Source organism: Anomaloglossus baeobatrachus, chromosome 11 (genome assembly GCF_048569485.1).
Source record: "Anomaloglossus baeobatrachus isolate aAnoBae1 chromosome 11, aAnoBae1.hap1, whole genome shotgun sequence".
NCBI lineage: Eukaryota > Metazoa > Chordata > Amphibia > Anura > Aromobatidae > Anomaloglossus > Anomaloglossus baeobatrachus.
The window spans coordinates 3,489,981-3,509,050 of record NC_134363.1 but is presented as its reverse complement, the minus strand read 5'-3'; the positions used below and the strand labels follow the sequence as shown (position 1 = coordinate 3,509,050).

At 56.0% G+C, this 19,070-nt stretch overlaps 1 protein-coding gene across 5 annotated transcripts in view; it reads right to left on the bottom strand.

The window, feature by feature from the left end:
• The window catches only part of FBLIM1 (filamin binding LIM protein 1), a 45,824-nt gene extending 27,615 nt beyond the window's left edge, over positions 1–18,209 (bottom strand). The window contains exons 1-6 of one of the 5 annotated variants that reach the window (XM_075329209.1): positions 18,060–18,209; positions 5,769–5,934; positions 4,273–4,448; positions 3,893–4,001; positions 2,630–2,799; positions 1,272–1,450 (exon numbers count right to left, since the gene is read on the bottom strand). In XM_075329209.1, the coding sequence (XP_075185324.1) occupies positions 1,272–1,450; positions 2,630–2,799; positions 3,893–4,001; positions 4,273–4,448; positions 5,769–5,934 (800 nt within the window). In that variant the 5' untranslated portion in view covers positions 18,060–18,209. Of the gene's footprint in view, positions 1–1,271; positions 1,451–2,629; positions 2,800–3,892; positions 4,002–4,272; positions 4,449–5,768; positions 5,935–10,774; positions 10,883–18,059 lie in introns of those variants that run through there. The other 4 variants (XM_075329211.1, XM_075329212.1, XM_075329213.1 and 1 more) reach the window with 4 other exon arrangements.
• Positions 18,210–19,070: the final 861 nt, after the last annotated feature.

Here is a 19,070-nt window from a genome sequence, read left to right as displayed (position 1 = left end):
CTCCTCTATAGTCCCAGTCTATAGTCTTCTCCTCCCTGCAGCCTGTACCTGTAATAATCCTGTGTGTGTGTCTCTCCTCTATAGTCCCAGTCTATAGTCTTCTCCTCCCTGCAGCCTGTACCTGTAATAATCCTCTGTGTGTGTGTGTCTCTCCTCTATAGTCCCAGTCTATAGTCTTCTCCTCTCTGCAGCCTGTACCTGTAATAATCCTCTGTGTGTGTGTGTCTCTCCTCTATAGTCCCAGTCTATAGTCTTCTCCTCTCTGCAGCCTGTACCTGTAATAATCCTCTGTGTGTGTGTGTCTCTCCTCTATAGTCCCAGTCTATAGTCTTCTCCTCTCTGCAGCCTGTACCTGTAATAATCCTGTGTGTGTGTCTCTCCTCTATAGTCCCAGTCTATAGTCTTCTCCTCCCTGCAGCCTGTACCTGTAATAATCCTCTGTGTGTGTGTGTGTGTCTCTCCTCTATAGTCCCAGTCTATAGTCTTCTCCTCTCTGCAGCCTGTACCTGTAATAATCCTCTGTGTGTGTGTCTCTCCTCTATAGTCCCAGTCTGTAGTCTTCTCCTCTCTGCAGCCTGTACCTGTAATAATCCTGTGTGTGTGTCTCTCCTCTATAGTCCCAGTCTATAGTCTTCTCCTCCCTGCAGCCTGTACCTGTAATAATCCTCTGTGTGTGTGTCTCTCCTCTATAGTCCCAGTCTATAGTCTTCTCCTCCCTGCAGCCTGTACCTGTAATAATCCTCTGTGTGTGTGTCTCTCCTCTATAGTCCCAGTCTATAGTCTTCTCCTCCCTGCAGCCTGTACCTGTAATAATCCTCTGTGTGTGTGTCTCTCCTCTATAGTCCCAGTCTATAGTCTTCTCCTCTCTGCAGCCTGTACCTGTAATAATCCTCTGTGTGTGTGTGTGTCTCCTCTGCAGTGCTTGCCCCGTCCCATTCTATAGTCTTCTCCTCCCTGCAGCCTGTACCTGTAATAATCCTGTGTGTGTGTCTCTCCTCTATAGTCCCAGTCTATAGTCTTCTCCTCCCTGCAGCCTGTACCTGTAATAATCCTCTGTGTGTGTGTGTCTCTCCTCTATAGTCCCAGTCTATAGTCTTCTCCTCTCTGCAGCCTGTACCTGTAATAATCCTCTGTGTGTGTCTCTCCTCTATAGTCCCAGTCTATAGTCTTCTCCTCCCTGCAGCCTGTACCTGTAATAATCCTCTGTGTGTGTGTGTGTGTCTCTCCTCTATAGTCCCAGTCTATAGTCTTCTCCTCTCTGCAGCCTGTACCTGTAATAATCCTCTGCACAGTGCACGTGGTTGTACTCGTCCACAGCGAAGCTCTCGTCGGCGATGGTGCGGCTGCAGACCACGCAGGTGAAGCATTCGGGGTGGTAGCTGCTCCCCAGCGCGCGGACGATGTGCTGCAGGATCAGGCTCTGACACTTGCCGCACTTCTCCAACGTCTCCTGCAACAAATATTGATTCAGACTCGGAAGATGTCGGTAGCTGTGACCGCCCGCACATCCCTCACCAACTGTATAGCAACAGTGGAGAAGATGAGCAGCAATGTGAGCGCAGCAGAAACCATCACCGGAGCGCCGCACCTTCACCCAGCAATGTCATTATATCTAATGGACGACCACCTAACACAGCCACACAAGGGACCCCGATCCCCCACACAGAGACCCCGAAAACAAGCGCAGAGCCTGGAGAACGTCTACATGTATCCTGTGTGATACTGTCTGCTGAGCTGTGTATCTAATCCTCTCCTGTGTGATACTGTCTGCTGAGCTGTGTATCTAATCCTCTCCTGTGTGATACTGTCTGCTGAGCTGTGTATCTAATCCTCTCCTGTGTGATACTGTCTGCTGAGCTGTGTATCTAATCCTCTCCTGTGTGATACAGTCTGCTGAGCCATGTATCTAATCCTCTCCTGTGTGATACCATCTGCTGAGCCGTGTATCTAATCCCCTCCTGTGTGATACTGTCTGCTGAGCTGTGTATCTAATCCTCTCCTGTGTGATACTGTCTGCTGAGCTGTGTATCTAATCCTCTCCTGTGTGATACTGTCTGCTGAGCTGTGTATCTAATCCTCTCCTGTGTGATACTGTCTGCTGAGCCGTGTATCTAATCCTCTCATGTGTGATACTGTCTGCTGGGCTGTGTATCTAATCCTCTCCTGTGTGATACAGTCTGCTGAGCCATGTATCTAATCCTCTCCTGTGTGATACCATCTGCTGAGCCGTGTATCTAATCCCCTCCTGTGTGATACTGTCTGCTGAGCTGTGTATCTAATCCTCTCCTGTGTGATACTGTCTGCTGAGCTGTGTATCTAATCCTCTCCTGTGTGATACTGTCTGCTGAGCTGTGTATCTAATCCTTTCCTGTGTGATACTGTCTGCTGAGCCGTGTATCTAATCCTCCCATGTGTGATACTGTCTGCTGGGCTGTGTATCTAATCCTATCCTGTGTGATACTGTCTGCTGAGCTGTGTATCTAATCCTATCCTGTGTGATACTGTCTGCTGAGCCGTGTATCTAATCCTCTCCTGTGTGACACCAACTGTCCATATGAAGCATCATGTGTGTAATACTAGTAAAGCTCTGCGTTGTGCTGTCAGCTGCTCTCTGTTATCAGCCACTTACCTTATAGCAGTGCTCACAGATGGGCTGTCCGTCCTTCTGGTAGTACATCTGTCCGGCCAGCAGGCGGTGACACTTCCGGCAGGTGAAGCAGGTGGCGTGATACTGTTTCTTCATGGCCTCGATGGTGGCGGTGCTCGGGGGGATGCTCTTATGGCAGAAAGCGCAAATATCTGAAGGAGATAAGGTAACGATGTAAAGGATCCGCACGTCCTGCCCCCGACCCCTCGGCTCCCTGCGCCCCGGCCCCTCGGCTCCCTGCGCCCCGACACTTCAGCTCCCTGCGCCCCGACCCCTCGGCTCCCTGCTCCCCGGCCCCTCGGCTCCCTGCTCCCCGGCCCCTCGGCTTCCTGCACCTCAGCTCCCTGCGCCCCGGCCCCTCTGCTTCCTGCGCCCCGACACTTCAGCTCCCTGCGCCCCGGCCCCTCGGCTCCCTGCGCCCCGGCCCCTCGGCTCCCTGCTCCCCGGCCCCTCGGCTCCCTGCTCCCCGGCCCCTCGGCTTCCTGCACCTCAGCTCCCTGTGCCCCGGCCCCTCGGCTTCCTGCACCTCGGCCCCTCGGCTTCCTGCGCCTCGGCCCCTCGGCTTCCTGCGCCTCGGCTCCCTGCGCCCCGACACCTCAGCTTCCTGCGCCCCGGCCCCTCGGCTTCCTGCGCCTCGGCCCCTCGGCTTCCTGCGCCTCGGCTCCCTGTGCCCCGGCCCCTCGGCTCCCTGCTCCCCGGCCCCTCGGCTTCCTGCTCCCCGGCCCCTTGGCTTCCTGCACCTCGGCCCCTCGGCTTCCTGCGCCTCGGCCCCCTGCGCCCCGGCCCCTCGGCTCCCTGCGCCCCGACACCTCAGCTTCCTGCTCCCCGGCCCCTCGGCTTCCTGCGCCTCGGCCCCTCGGCTTCCTGCGCCTCGGCTCCCTGCGCCCCGGCCCCTCGGCTCCCTGCGCCCCGACACCTCAGCTTCCTGCTCCCCGGCCCCTCGGCTTCCTGCGCCTCGGCCCCTCGGCTTCCTGCGCCTCGGCTCCCTGCGCCCCGACACCTCAGCTTCCTGCTCCCCAGCCCCTCGGCTTCCTGCGCCTCGGCCCCTCGGCTTCCTGCGCCTCGGCTCCCTGCGCCCCGGCCCCTCGGCTTCCTGCACTTCGGCTTCCTGCGCCCCGGCCCCTCGGCTTCCTGCACCTTGTTTTCCTGCGCCCCGGCTTCTCGGCTTCCTGCACCTCGGTTTCCTACTCGAGCCGCTGTCCGGCCAGGGGCGGCAGTGATCCCGCTGTACCCGAGCCGCTGTACCTGAGCTCTCCTGCTTCCCTTTGTGGCCGTTCACACTCTGCTTCCCCGCAGCGGCCTCCTCTCTCCTCTGTTGGTTGGTGGACGGTGGTCTCGTGGACTTCAGCAGCTTCTATAACAGATAAGACTCATGACAGCAACATTGAGGGCTCCTGAGTGACTTCAGGTCATGCTTCATTCACCTCCAGAGCTGCACTCGCAGTGCCGCTAGTTTCCTGCCAGCACTGGACACTGCCCTGTCTTCTGCCCCCTGGTGTTCAGCCTCTGTACAGACCATGCTGTGCTTTCACACCATGCAGCATGGTACTGATGGTCTGCAGGTGGAGCAGAATTGTGAATGCAGCTCTGGAATTACCTGGAGAAGGTTCCATAACTGCAGGTACCTGAGATGGAGGAGGTCGGCTGAGGTCCAGAGCAGGAGCTGGGGAGGGATTCAGGGGGACACATTTAGAGGACAGCGGCAGGACAGGAGGCGAGGGGGGTGGAGGTGGGAGGTCGGGGCTCAGGCAGTCCTCTGTGGGGATCTCATCCAGAAACGTGGAGGGAAATGTCAGGAAATCTGCAGAGAAAAAGTGGTTATCACAGACACAAGATGCCACCACCGGGGCGGGGGACGCCGCCGTGTACACATAGGAAGAATGTGTGACGTCAGAGCCCACCACCGAGCAAGGGGGGTCAGATGAGCCCGCCGCCGAGCAGGGAGGTCAGAAGAGCCCGCCGCCGAGCAGGGAGGTCAGAAGAGCCCGCCGCCGAGCAGGGAGGTCAGAAGAGCCCACCACCGAGCGAGGAGGTCAGAAGAGCCTGCCGCCGAGCAGGGAGGTCAGAAGAGCCCATCGCTGAGCAGGGAGGTCAGAAGAGCCCATCGCTGAGCAGGGAGGTTAAAAGAGCTCACCGCCGAGCAGGGAGGTCAGAAGAGCCCGCCGCCGAGCAGGGAGGTCAGAAGAGCCCGCCGCCGAGCAGGGAGGTCAGAAGAGCCCGCCGCCGAGCAGGGAGGTCAGAAGAGCCCGCCGCCGAGCAGGGAGGTCAGAAGAGCCCGCCGCCGAGCGAGAAGGTCAGAAGAGCCCGCCCCTGAGCGAGGAGGTCAGAAGAGTCCGCCCCTGAGCGAGGAGGTCAGAAGAGTCCGCCCCTGAGCGAGGAGGTCAGAAGAGCCCGCCCCTGAGCGAGGAGGTCAGAAGAGCCCGCCCCTGAGCGAGGAGGTCAGAAGAGCCCGCCCCTGAGCGAGGAGGTCAGAAGAGCCCACCGCCGAGTGAGGAGGTCAGAAGAGCCCACCGCCGAGTGAGGAGGTCAGAAGAGCCCGCCGCCGAGCGAGGAGGTCAAAAGAGCCCGCCGCCGAGCGAGGAGGTCAGAAGAGCCCGCCGCCGATCAGGGAGGTCAGAAGAGCCCGCCGCCGATCAGGGAGGTCAGAAGAGCCCACCACCGATCAGGGAGGTCAGAAGAGCCCACCACCGATCAGGGAGGTCAGAAGAGCCCACCACCGATCAGGGAGGTCAGAAGAGCCCACCACCGATCAGGGAGGTCAGAAGAGCCCACCGCTGAGCAAGGAGGTCAGAAGAGCCCACCACCGAGCATGGAGGTCAGAAGAGCCCACCACCGATCAGGGAGGTCAGAAGAGCCCACCACCGAGCATGGAGGTCAGAAGAGCCCACTACCGAGCAGTGAGGTCAGAAGAGCCCACCGCTGAGCAAGGAGGTCGGCCATGTCTGGGCAACTCTGCTGTACTCGCCCCTTATAACGCTCTGCGCCACCAGAGGGTGATGCTAACCAGGGGTATAATGTGCAGCGTGCGCCCCGTGGACTCGCAGCGTCCGCTTAAATGGAATCTGTCACCAGGTTTTTGGCACCTGTGGTCTGGTCTCGTGGGTGTGGGGTCGGCTCTTACCTCCATTCTGCAGATCCTCGTGGTTCTGCCAGTGGTCGGGAGAACGGTCCGGTCTGGCGGGTTCTGGTTCCTGGGGCCGGGTGTTTGTCTTGTGTGACGGTTCTGCCCTCCGTGGAGGCGCCAGGGTGATGTGGACGGATGACACCATGCGCTTACTGGACGACATCTGTGGGGAAGATGGATGACAACGTGAGAGAAATCTGACAGCACACTGTACCAAACCATCAGCTGTGGAGCGGGAAGTGTTACTGAGCGCACACACCTCTGGATGTAACATGACTCGGGTACGCTCGGTGTGCTCGGGTACGCTCTGGTGGGCTCGGGTATGCTCAGGTGGGCTCGGGTACGCTCAGGTGGGCTCGGGTACACACGGTGGGCTCGGTGCAATCCGCTTGCAGTGTGTGAACAGCTCACACTGGGGGTAACAAGCGTTATCAGATGTAGTGAGCAAAAAACCCCAACCTCTCTCCCCCGTAAGTGATCTCTTTATGGGGGGCCACATGTGGGCGGAGAGAAGAACTGCCCAATCAGTGACTTCCAGGGGGGTATCAGGTCCAGCACAGAACATTATCTACAGTCCAGCTGAACCCGCAGATCCTGGACCTTCCCGGCTCCAATCACCTCTAAATATGACACTTTCTATTAATTGAGAACAAAGAGAGACCTCGAATCTACAAAGTCCATGAGAAATGTACAAGGGTGTATCCAGCTCCAGACAGCGCCCCCCGGTGCTCCTGGCGGTGGTGCGGGTGGATGGGTGTATATACAGTGTATACAGCGCCCCCGGTGCTCCTGGTGGTGGTGCGGGTGGATGGGTGTATATACAGGTGTATACAGCGCCCACCGGTGCTCCTGGCGGTGATGCGGGCGGATGGGTGTATATACAGTGTATACAGCGCCCCCCGGTGCTCCCGGACGGTGGTGCGGGTGGATGGGTGTATATACAGTGTGTACAGCGCCCCCCGGTGCTCCTGGCGGTGGTGCGGGTGGATGGGTGTATATACAGTGTCTACAGCGCCCCCCGGTGCCCCTGACGGTGGTGCGGGCGGATGGGTGTATATACAGGTGTATACAGCGCCCCCCGGTGCTCCTGGCGGTGGTGCGGGTGGATGGGTGTATATACAGGTGTATACAGCGCCCCCCGGTACTCCTGGCGGTGGTGCGGGCGGATGGGTGTATATACAGGTGTATACAGCGCCCCCCGGTGCTCCTGGCGGTGGTGCGGGCGGATGGGTGTATATACAGTGTATACAGCGCCCCCCGGTGCTCCTGGCGGTGGTGCGGGCGGATGGGTGTATATACAGGTGTATATACAGTGTATACAGCGCCCCCCGGTGCTCCTGGCGGTGGTGCGGGTGGATGGGTGTATATACAGGTGTATACAGCCGGTGCTCCTGGCGGTGGTGCGGGCGGATGGGTGTATATACAGGTGTATACATTGCCCTCCGGTGCTCCTGGCGGTGGTGCGGGTGGATTGGTGTATATGCAGTGTATACAGCGCCCCCCAGTGCTCCTGGCGGTGGTGCGGGCGGAAGGGTGTATATACAGTGTATACAGCGCCCTCCGGTGCCCCTGGCGGTGGTGCGGGTGGATGGGTGTATATACAGGTGTATACAGCGCCCCCCGGTGCTCCTGGCGGTGGTGCGGGCGGATGGGTGTATATACAGTGTATACAGCGCCCCCCCGGTGCTCCTGGCGGTGGTGCGGGTGGATGGGTGTATATACAGTGTATACAGCGCCCCCCGGTGCTCCTGGCGGTGGTGCGGGTGGATGGGTGTATATACAGTGTATACAGCGCCCCCCGGTGCTCCTGGCGGTGGTGTGGGCGGATGGGTGTATATACAGGTGTATACAGCGCCCCCCGGTGCCCCTGGCGGTGGTGCGGGTGGATGGGTGTATATACAGTGTATACAGCGCCCCCCGGTGCTCCTGGTGGTGGTGCGGGCGGATGGGTGTATATGCAGTGTATACAGCGCCCCCCGGTGCTCCTGGCGGTGGTGCGGGCGGATGGGTGTATATATACAGTGTATACAGCGCCCCCCGGTGCTCCTGGCGGTGGTGCGGGCGGATGGGTGTATATACAGTGTATACAGCGCCCCCCGGTGCTCCTGGCGGTGGTGCGGGTGGATGGGTGTATATATAGTGTATACAGCGCCCCCCGGTGCTCCTGGCGGTGGTGCGGGTGGATGGGTGTATATACAGTGTATACAGCGCCCCCCGGTGCTCCTGGCGGTGGTGCGGGTGGATGGGTGTATATACAGTGTATACAGCGCCCCCCGGTGCTCCTGGCGGTGGTGCGGGTGGATGGGTGTATATATAGTGTATACAGCGCCCCCCGGTGCTCCTGGCGGTGGTGCGGGTGGATGGGTGTATATACAGTGTATACAGCGCCCCCCGGTGCTCCTGGCGGTGGTGCGGGTGGATGGGTGTGCCTGGGTGTGGATATTTGCCGTGCCTGTCTCCACACACACACACTGTGACCTTTGCCCGGTGACGCTGCAGCGCGTGGCCCCTGTGTTAGGGTCCGGTGCACACTGGATACAGAGGAGCCTGCGGGAATCTCTGGGAAGATAAAGGAGGGTCCCGATCCGAATCTTTCCAGTTCAGAAGACAGAGTCCTGTCCCCTCTGCCACAGTCTTACCGGCAACCCCGGGCGTTACTAATCCGGACCCCGAGGCTCAGGAAACCCCGGGCGTTACTAATCCGGACCCCGGGGCTCAGGAAACCCCGGGCGTTACTAATCCGGACCCCGGGGCTCAGGAAACCCCGGGCGTTACTAATCCGGACCCCGGGGCTCAGGAAACCCCGGGCGTTACTAATCCGGACCCCGGGGCTCAGGAAACCCCGGGCGTTACTAATCCGGACCCCGGGGCTCAGGAAACCCCGGGCGTTACTAATCCGGACCCCGAGGCTCAGGAAACACCGGGCGTTACTAATCCGGACCCCGGGGCTCAGGAAACCCCGGGCGTTACTTATCCGGACCCCGAGGCTCAGGAAACACCGGGCGTTACTAATCCGGACCCCGGGGCTCAGGAAACCCCGGGCGTTACTAATCCGGACCCCGGGGCTCAGGAAACCCCGGGCGTTACTAATCCGGACCCCGGGGCTCAGGAAACCCCGGGCGTTACTTATCCGGACCCCGAGGCTCAGGAAACACCGGGCGTTACTAATCCGGATCCCGGGCTCAGGAAACACCGGGCGTTACTAATCCGGACCCCGAGACTCAGGAAACACCGGGCGTTACTAATCCGGACCCCGGGGCTCAGGAAACCCCGGGCGTTACTAATCCGGACCCCGAGGCTAAGGAAACACTGGGCGTTACTAATCCGGACCCCGGGGCTCAGGAAACCCCGGGCGTTACTAATCCGGATCCCGAGGCTCAGGAAACACCGGGCGTTACTAATCCGGACCCCGAGGCTCAGGAAACCCCGGGCGTTACTAATCCGGACCCCGGGGCTCAGGAAACCCCGGGCGTTACTAATCCGGATCCCGGGCTCAGGAAACACCGGGCGTTACTAATCCGGACCCCGAGGCTCAGGAAACACCGGGCATTACTAATCCGGACCCCGAGGCTCAGGAAACACCGGGCGTTACTAATCCGGACCCCGAGGCTCAGGAAACATCGGGCGTTACTAATCCGGACCCCGAGGCTCAGGAAACACCGGGCGTTACTAATCCGGACCCCGGGGCACAGGAAACACCGGGCGTTACTAATCCGGACCCCGAGGCTCAGGAAACATCGGGCATTACTAATCCGGACCCCGGGGCTCAGGAAACGCCGTGCGTTACTAATCCGGACCCCGGGGCTCAGGAAACACCGTGCGTTACTAATCCGGACCCCGAGGCTCAGGAAACGCCGTGCGTTACTAATCCGGACCCCGGGGCTCAGGGAACTCCGGGCGTTACTAATCCGGACCCCGGGGCTCAGGAAACACCGTGCGTTACTAATCCGGACCCCGGGGCTCAGGAAACCCCGGGCGTTACTAATCCGGACCCCGGGCTCAGGAAACACCGGGCATTACTAATCCGGACCCTGGGGCTCAGGAAACCCCGGGCGTTACTAATCCGGACCCCGGGCTCAGGAAACCCCGGGCATTATTAATCCGGACCCCGGGGCTCAGGAAACACCGGGCGTTACTAATCCGGACCCCGGGGCTCAGGAAACACCGTGCGTTACTAATCCGGACCCCGGGGCTCAGGACACGCCGTGCGTTACTAATCCGGACCCCGAGGCTCAGGAAACGCCGTGCGTTACTAATCCGGACCCCGGGGCTCAGGAAACACCGGGCATTACTAATCCGGACCCCGAGGCTCAGGAAACTCCGGGCGTTACTAATCCGGACCCCGAGGCTCAGGAAACACCGTGCGTTACTAATCCGGACCCCGAGGCTCAGGAAACACCGGGCGTTACTAATCCGAACCCCGGGGCTCAGGAAATGCCGTGCCTTACTAATATGGACCCCAGGGCTCAGGAAACCCCGGGCGTTACTAATCCGGACCCCGAGGCTCAGTAAACTCCGGGCGTTACTAATCCGGACCCCGAGGCTCAGGAAACTCCGGGCGTTACTAATCCGGACCCCGGGGCTCAGGAAACTCCGGCCGTTACTAATCCGGACCCCGGGGCTCAGGAAACTCCGGCCGTTACTAATCTGGACCTCGGGGCTCAGGAAACGCCGTGCCTTAGTAATCCGGACCCAGGGGCTCAGGAAACCCCGGGCGTTACTAATCCGGACCCCGAGGCTCAGGAAACCCCGTGCGTTACTAATCCGGACCCAGGGGCTCAGGAAACTCCGGGCGTTACAAATCCGGACCCCGGGGCTCAGGAAACGCCTGTTCATCGTCCTGTCTTCAGGTGGATAATGACATGGCCGCCATTACTGGGGGAGGAGCTTATCTGACCCCGCCCACATGACAATTCTATCTTTACTGATATAGGGGATCCTACAGACTGCGGCCCAAACCCCGCAGATCTGCCTGATCACAGGGGTCTCTATATACTACTCACAGGTCTCTTCTATCGGGCTCAGATGTCTGGTTTTATGGGGTCCACGGATCCATCCACCCTGTGATCTGTATATATTATCCTGATATATACTGTATACAGGGTCCTCTTCACTGCAGACAGACATGGTATATAACTCAGCCCTGTATACTCAGTGCGGACTGGAAACAATCACTGGTACCCAGTCATCAGTGTCAGGAAGGAAACGCATTATGTCTGCCCCCCGCACAGCACCGGAGTGATCTCATCCAAAGAGGGGCCTATACTATCGTGATACCGCAGTGTATCTCATCCCATGCTGTGTGATACTGTCTGCACAGCTGTGTATCTAATCCCCTCCTGTGTGATACTGTCTGCTGAGCCGTGTATCTAATCCTATCGTGTGTGATACTGTCTGCTGAGCTGTGTATCTAATCCTATCGTGTGTGATACTGTCTGCTGAGCCGTGTATCTAATCCTATCGTGTGTGATACTGTCTGCTGAGCTGTGTATCTAATACTCTCCTGTGTGATACTGACTGCTGAGCTGTGTATCTAATCCTCTGTGTGATACTGTCTGCAGAGCTGTGAATCTAATCCCCTCCTGTGTGATACTGTCTGCTGAGCCATGTATCTAATCCTCTCCCGTGTGATACTGTGTGCTGAGCTGTGTATCTAATTCTCTCCTGTGTGATACTGTCTGCTGAGCTGTGTATCTAATCCTCTCCTGTGTGATACTGTCTGCTGAGTTGTGTATCTAATCCTCTCCTGTGTGATACTGTCTGCTGAGCCGTGTATCTAATCCTATCCTGTGTGATACTGTCTGCTGAGCTGTGTATCTAATCCTCTCCTGTGTGATACTGTCTGCTGAGTTGTGTATCTAATCCTCTCCTGTGTGATACTGTCTGCTGAGCTGTGTATCTAATCCTCTCCTGTGTGATACTGTCTGCTGAGCCGTGTATCTAATCCTCTCCTGTGTGATACTGTCTGCTGAGCTGTATCTAATCCTCTCCTATGTGATACTGTCTGCTGAGCTGTGTATCTAATCCTCTCCTGTGTGATACTGTCTGCTGAGCTGTGTATCTAATCCTCTCCTGTGTGATACTGTCTGCTGAGTTGTGTATCTAATCCTCTCCTGTGTGATACTGTGATGAGCCGTGTATCTAATCCTCTCCTGTGTGATACTGTGTGCTGAGCCGTGTATCTAATCCTCTCCTGTGTGATACTGTGTGCTGAGCCGTGTATCTAATCCTCTCCTGTGTGATACTGTGTGCTGAGCCGTGTATCTAATCCTCTCCTGTGTGATACTGTCTGCTGAGCTGTGTATCTAATCCTCTCCTGTGTGATACTGTCTGCTGAGTTGTGTATCTAATCCTGTCCTGTGTGATACTGTCTGCTGAGCCGTGTATATAATCCTCTCCTGTGTGATACTGTCTGCTGAGCTGTGTATCTAATCCTCTCCTGTGTGATACTGTCTGCTGAGTTGTGTATCTAATCCTCTCCTGTGTGATACTGTCTTCTGAGCTGTGTATCTAATCCTCTCCTGTGTGATACTGTCTGCTGAGCTGTGTATCTAATCCTCTCCTATGTGATACTGTCTGCTGAGCTGTGTATCTAATCCTCTCCTGTGTGATACTGTCTGCTGAGCCGTGTATCTAATCCTCTCCTGTGTGATACTGTCTGCACACCTGTGTATCTATTCCTCTCTTGTGTGATACTGTCTGCTGAGCCGTGTATCTAATCTCCTATGTGATACTGTCTGCTGAGCCGTGTATCTAATTTCCTGTGTGATACTGTCTGCTGAGCTGTGTATCTAATCCTCTCCTGTGTGATACTGTCTGCACACCTGTGTATCTATTCCTCTCCTGTGTGATACTGTCTGCTGAGCCGTGTATCTAATCTCCTATGTGATACTGTCTGCTGAGCCGTGTATCTAATTTCCTGTGTGATTCTGTCTGCTGAGCTGTGTATCTAATCCTCTCCTGTGTGATACTGTCTGCTGAGCCGTGTATCTAATTTCCTGTGTGATACTGTCTGCTGAGCTGTGTATCTAATCCTCTCCTGTGTGATACTGTCTGCTGAGCTGTGTATCTAATCCTCTTCTGTGTGATACTGTCTGCTGAGCCGTGTATCTAATCCTCTCCTGTGTGATACTGTCTGCTGAGCTGTGTATCTAATCCTCTTCTGTGTGATACTGTCTGCTGAGCCGTGTATCTAATCCTCTCCTGTGTGATACTGTCTGCTGAGCTGTGTATCTAATCCTCTCCTGTGTGATACTGTCTGCTGAGCCGTGTATCTAATCTCCTATGTGATACTGTCTGCTGAGCCGTGTATCTAATTTCCTGTGTGATTCTGTCTGCTGAGCTGTGTATCTAATCCTCTCCTGTGTGATACTGTCTGCTGAGCCGTGTATCTAATTTCCTGTGTGATACTGTCTGCTGAGCTGTGTATCTAATCCTCTCCTGTGTGATACTGTCTGCTGAGCCGTGTATCTAATTTCCTGTGTGATACTGTCTGCTGAGCTGTGTATCTAATCCTCTCCTGTGTGATACTGTCTGCTGAGCTGTGTATCTAATCCTCTTCTGTGTGATACTGTCTGCTGAGCCGTGTATCTAATCCTCTCCTGTGTGATACTGTCTGCTGAGCCGTGTATCTAATCCTGTCCTGTGTGATACTGTCTGCACAGCTGTGTATCTAATCCTCTCCTGTGTGATACTGTCTGCTGAGCCGTGTATCTAATCCTCTCCTGTGTGATACTGTCTGCTGAGCCATGTATCTAATCCTCTCCTGTGTGATACTGTCTGCTGAGCCGTGTATCTAATCCTCTCCTGTGTGATACTGTGTGCTGAGCCGTGTATCTAATCCTCTCCTGTGTGATACTGTGTGCTGAGCCGTGTATCTAATCCTCTCCTGTGTGATACTGTGTGCTGAGCCGTGTATCTAATCCTCTCCTGTGTGATACTGTGTGCTGAGCCGTGTATCTAATCCTCTCCTGTGTGATACTGTGTGCTGAGCCGTGTATCTAATCCTCTCCTGTGTGATACTGTGTGCTGAGCCGTGTATCTAATCCTCTCCTGTGTGATACTGTGTGCTGAGCCGTGTATCTAATCCTCTCCTGTGTGATACTGTCTGCTGAGCTGTGTATCTAATCCTCTCCTGTGTGATACTGTCTGCTGAGTTGTGTATCTAATCCTGTCCTGTGTGATACTGTCTGCTGAGCCGTGTATCTAATCTCCTATGTGATACTGTCTGCTGAGCCGTGTATCTAATTTCCTGTGTGATTCTGTCTGCTGAGCTGTGTATCTAATCCTCTCCTGTGTGATACTGTCTGCTGAGCCGTGTATCTAATTTCCTGTGTGATACTGTCTGCTGAGCTGTGTATCTAATCCTCTCCTGTGTGATACTGTCTGCTGAGCTGTGTATCTAATCCTCTTCTGTGTGATACTGTCTGCTGAGCCGTGTATCTAATCCTCTCCTGTGTGATACTGTCTGCTGAGCCGTGTATCTAATCCTGTCCTGTGTGATACTGTCTGCACAGCTGTGTATCTAATCCTCTCCTGTGTGATACTGTCTGCTGAGCCGTGTATCTAATCCTCTCCTGTGTGATACTGTCTGCTGAGCCATGTATCTAATCCTCTCCTGTGTGATACTGTCTGCTGAGCCGTGTATCTAATCCTCTCCTGTGTGATACTGTGTGCTGAGCCGTGTATCTAATCCTCTCCTGTGTGATACTGTGTGCTGAGCCGTGTATCTAATCCTCTCCTGTGTGATACTGTGTGCTGAGCCGTGTATCTAATCCTCTCCTGTGTGATACTGTGTGCTGAGCCGTGTATCTAATCCTCTCCTGTGTGATACTGTCTGCTGAGCTGTGTATCTAATCCTCTCCTGTGTGATACTGTCTGCTGAGTTGTGTATCTAATCCTGTCCTGTGTGATACTGTCTGCTGAGCCGTGTATATAATCCTCTCCTGTGTGATACTGTCTGCTGAGCTGTGTATCTAATCCTCTCCTGTGTGATACTGTCTGCTGAGTTGTGTATCTAATCCTCTCCTGTGTGATACTGTCTGCTGAGCTGTGTATCTAATCCTCTCCTGTGTGATACTGTCTGCTGAGCCGTGTATATAATCCTCTCCTGTGTGATACTGTCTGCTGAGCCGTGTATGTAATCCTCTCCTGTGTGATACTGTCTGCTGAGCTGTGTATCTAATCCTCTCCTATGTGATACTGTCTGCTGAGCTGTGTATCTAATCCTCTCCTGTGTGATACTGTCTGCTGAGCTGTGTATCTAATCCTCTCCTGTGTGATACTGTCTGCACACCTGTGTATCTATTCCTCTCCTGTGTGATACTGTCTGCTGAGCCGTGTATCTAATCTCCTATGTGATACTGTCTGCTGAGCCGTGTATCTAATTTCCTGTGTGATTCTGTCTGCTGAGCTGTGTATCTAATCCTCTCCTGTGTGATACTGTCTGCTGAGCCGTGTATCTAATTTCCTGTGTGATACTGTCTGCTGAGCTGTGTATCTAATCCTCTCCTGTGTGATACTGTCTGCACACCTGTGTATCTATTCCTCTCCTGTGTGATACTGTCTGCTGAGCCGTGTATCTAATCTCCTATGTGATACTGTCTGCTGAGCCGTGTATCTAATCCTCTCCTGTGTGATACTGTCTGCTGAGCTGTGTATCTAATCCTCTCCTGTGTGATACTGTCTGCTGAGTTGTGTATCTAATCCTCTCCTGTGTGATACTGTCTGCTGAGCTGTGTATCTAATCCTCTCCTGTGTGATACTGTCTGCTGAGCCGTGTATATAATCCTCTCCTGTGTGATACTGTCTGCTGAGCCGTGTATGTAATCCTCTCCTGTGTGATACTGTCTGCTGAGCTGTGTATCTAATCCTCTCCTATGTGATACTGTCTGCTGAGCTGTGTATCTAATCCTCTCCTGTGTGATACTGTCTGCTGAGCTGTGTATCTAATCCTCTCCTGTGTGATACTGTCTGCACACCTGTGTATCTATTCCTCTCCTGTGTGATACTGTCTGCTGAGCCGTGTATCTAATCTCCTATGTGATACTGTCTGCTGAGCCGTGTATCTAATTTCCTGTGTGATTCTGTCTGCTGAGCTGTGTATCTAATCCTCTCCTGTGTGATACTGTCTGCTGAGCCGTGTATCTAATTTCCTGTGTGATACTGTCTGCTGAGCTGTGTATCTAATCCTCTCCTGTGTGATACTGTCTGCACACCTGTGTATCTATTCCTCTCCTGTGTGATACTGTCTGCTGAGCCGTGTATCTAATCTCCTATGTGATACTGTCTGCTGAGCCGTGTATCTAATTTCCTGTGTGATTCTGTCTGCTGAGCTGTGTATCTAATCCTCTCCTGTGTGATACTGTCTGCTGAGCCGTGTATCTAATTTCCTGTGTGATACTGTCTGCTGAGCTGTGTATCTAATCCTCTCCTGTGTGATACTGTCTGCTGAGCTGTGTATCTAATCCTCTTCTGTGTGATACTGTCTGCTGAGCCGTGTATCTAATCCTCTCCTGTGTGATACTGTCTGCTGAGCCGTGTATCTAATCCTGTCCTGTGTGATACTGTCTGCACAGCTGTGTATCTAATCCTCTCCTGTGTGATACTGTCTGCTGAGCCATGTATCTAATCCTCTCCTGTGTGATACTGTCTGCTGAGCCATGTATCTAATCCTCTCCTGTGTGATACTGTCTGCTGAGCCGTGTATCTAATCCTCTCCTGTGTGATACTGTCTGCTGAGCTGTGTATCTAATCCTCTCCTGTGTGATACTCTCTGCTGAGTTGTGTATCTAATCCTCTCCTGTGTGATACTGTCTGCTGAGCCGTGTTTCTAATCTGTGTGATACTGTCTGCTGAGCCGTGTATCTAATCTGTGTGATACTGTCTGCTGAGCCGTGTATCTAATCTGTGTGATACTGTCTGCTGAGCCGTGTATCTAATCCTCTCCTGTGTGATACTGTCTGCTGAGCCGTGTATCTAATCTGTGTGATACTGTCTGCTGAGCCGTGTATCTAGGGGTGAGCATTTCCTGACTTTCATGACAGTGCATTGCTGGAGGAATGTATGACTGAGTTTGGGCACGGCTGGCTCTGGTATATGTCTGGCACTGGTTGTGCCCCTCTTCCCACACGTGCTGGGGCCGGAGGGGTAGCTGTGAAGGGGCTGCAGAGCGGCTGGGCCAGGGACAGCTTTGCCGGGGTCGGCTGGTTCAGAGGGGCGGTTGTACCGGACGGGTGGCTGTGGTGGCTTTGCCGGGGCCGAGTGGGTCAGAGGGGCGGCTCTGACGACGGCGATGGTCACAGTGAATTGGTATATTCTACATAACTGCTCTCTTTTGGAGCGCTCTGTATGTTTTGTGCTCGCCGTTCTCTTTGCTCACTCTGTCCCGCGCGCCCTCACTCTGTCCCGCGCGCCCTCACTCTGTGCCTACCCGAACCACGTCCTCCCCTCGTGCGAGGTCTTGCCCGGTACCAAGTTCTCCCCGCTGTGCGGGTCCTGCCCGGCACCACGTCCCCCCCGTGTGGGTCCTGCCTGGCCGCACGCCCCCCTTCCTCCCGTGCGGGCCCTGCCCGACACCACGTTCCTCCTCCTGTGCGGGTCCTGCCCGGCACCACGTTCCCCCTCCTGTGCGGGTCCTGCCCGGCACCACGTTCCCCCTCCTGTGCGGGTCCTGCCCGGCACCACGTTCCCCCTCCTGTGCGGGTCCTGCCCGGCACCACGTTCCCCCTCCTGTGCGGGTCCTGCCCGGCACCACGTTCCCCCTCCTGTGCGGTTCTTGCCCGCCACCACGTTCCCCCTCCTGTGCGGGTCCTGCCCGGCACCACGTTCCCCCTCCTGTGCGGTTCTTGCCCGCCACCACGTTCCCCCTCCTGTGCGGGTCCTGCCCGGCACCACGTTCCCCCTCATGTGTGGGTCTTGCCCACCACCACGTCCCCGTCACAGATGTTGGATGTTTGGTGAGGGGCAGCCGGTGGATGTGAGATCTGTGGGATAATCTGAGCGGAGTATCTGGGGTAGGTGGGGGGTCCTATCATTAGGGGATGAGCTCAGACCCCTCACAACACTCAGTTAAACATTACTGGAAATGGATGGATCTACACAGGGTAATGATTTGCCACTGCCGGTACATGGGGCAGGATGGGACTGCAGCTCTCCAGCCGGCACATATAGCAGAAAACATATAGCCACACCACAAGATGGACTGAAGAGCTGACAATTCATTTACCCAGATCGCAGTCACATGCTCTCCAAGGTCAGAACATTGTGGGATGAAGGTAAATCTCTTACCTGGCTGCTGCGAGTGAGTGCTGAGTGTCCCTCCCTCCAGAACAATAGGCTCCCGGTGTCTGCCTCCAAGATCCTGAAGAGCACTGTACAGGGGTCAGTGACTGAGGCAGCCTGCCACTGACATCACTCACCAGCCCCCCTCACTCCTCCCAGTCCTGCCCCACACTCCTCCCTGTCCTGCCCCTCACTCCTCCCAGTCCTGTCCCACACTGCTCCCAGTCCTGTCCCACACTCCTCCCCGTCCTGTCCCACACTCCTCCCCGTCCTGCCCCACACTCCTCCCCATCCTGCCCCTCACTCCTCCCAGTCCTGTCCCACACTGCTCCCAGTCCTGTCCCACACTGCTCCCAGTCCTGCCTCTCACTGCTCCCAGTCCTGCCCCTCAGTGCTCCCAGTCCTGCTCCTTACCTTCCCCTCCCCGTCCTGCCCCACAATGTCCCTCGTCCTGCCCCACATTGTCCCTCGTCCTGCCCCACACTGCTCCCAGTCCTGCTCCTTACCTTCCCCTCCTCGTCCTGTCCCACACTGTCCTTCATCCTACCCCACACTGCTCCCAGTCCTGCTCCTTACCTTCCCCTTACCTTCCCCTCCTCGTTCTGTCCCTCGTCCTGCCCCACACTGCTCCCAGTCCTGCTCTCCTTACCTTCCCCTCCTCGTCTTGCCCCACACTGTCCCTCGTCCTGCCCCACACTGCTCCTAGTCCTGCCCCTCAATGCTACGTCCTGCCTCTCACTGCTCCTAGTCCTGCTCCTTACCTTCCCCTCCACATCCTGCCCCACACTCCTCCCGGTCCTTCCCCACACTCCTCCCGGTCCTTCCCCACACTCCTCCCGGTCCTTCCCCACACTCCTCCCGGTCCTTCCCCACACTCCTCCCGGTCCTTCCCCACACTCCTCCCGGTCCTTCCCCACACTCCTCCCGGTCCTTCCCCACACTCCTGCCGTTCCCGCCCCACACTCCTCCCCGTCCTTCCCCACACTGATCTTTGTCCTGACCCCCGTCTTGCCCCGC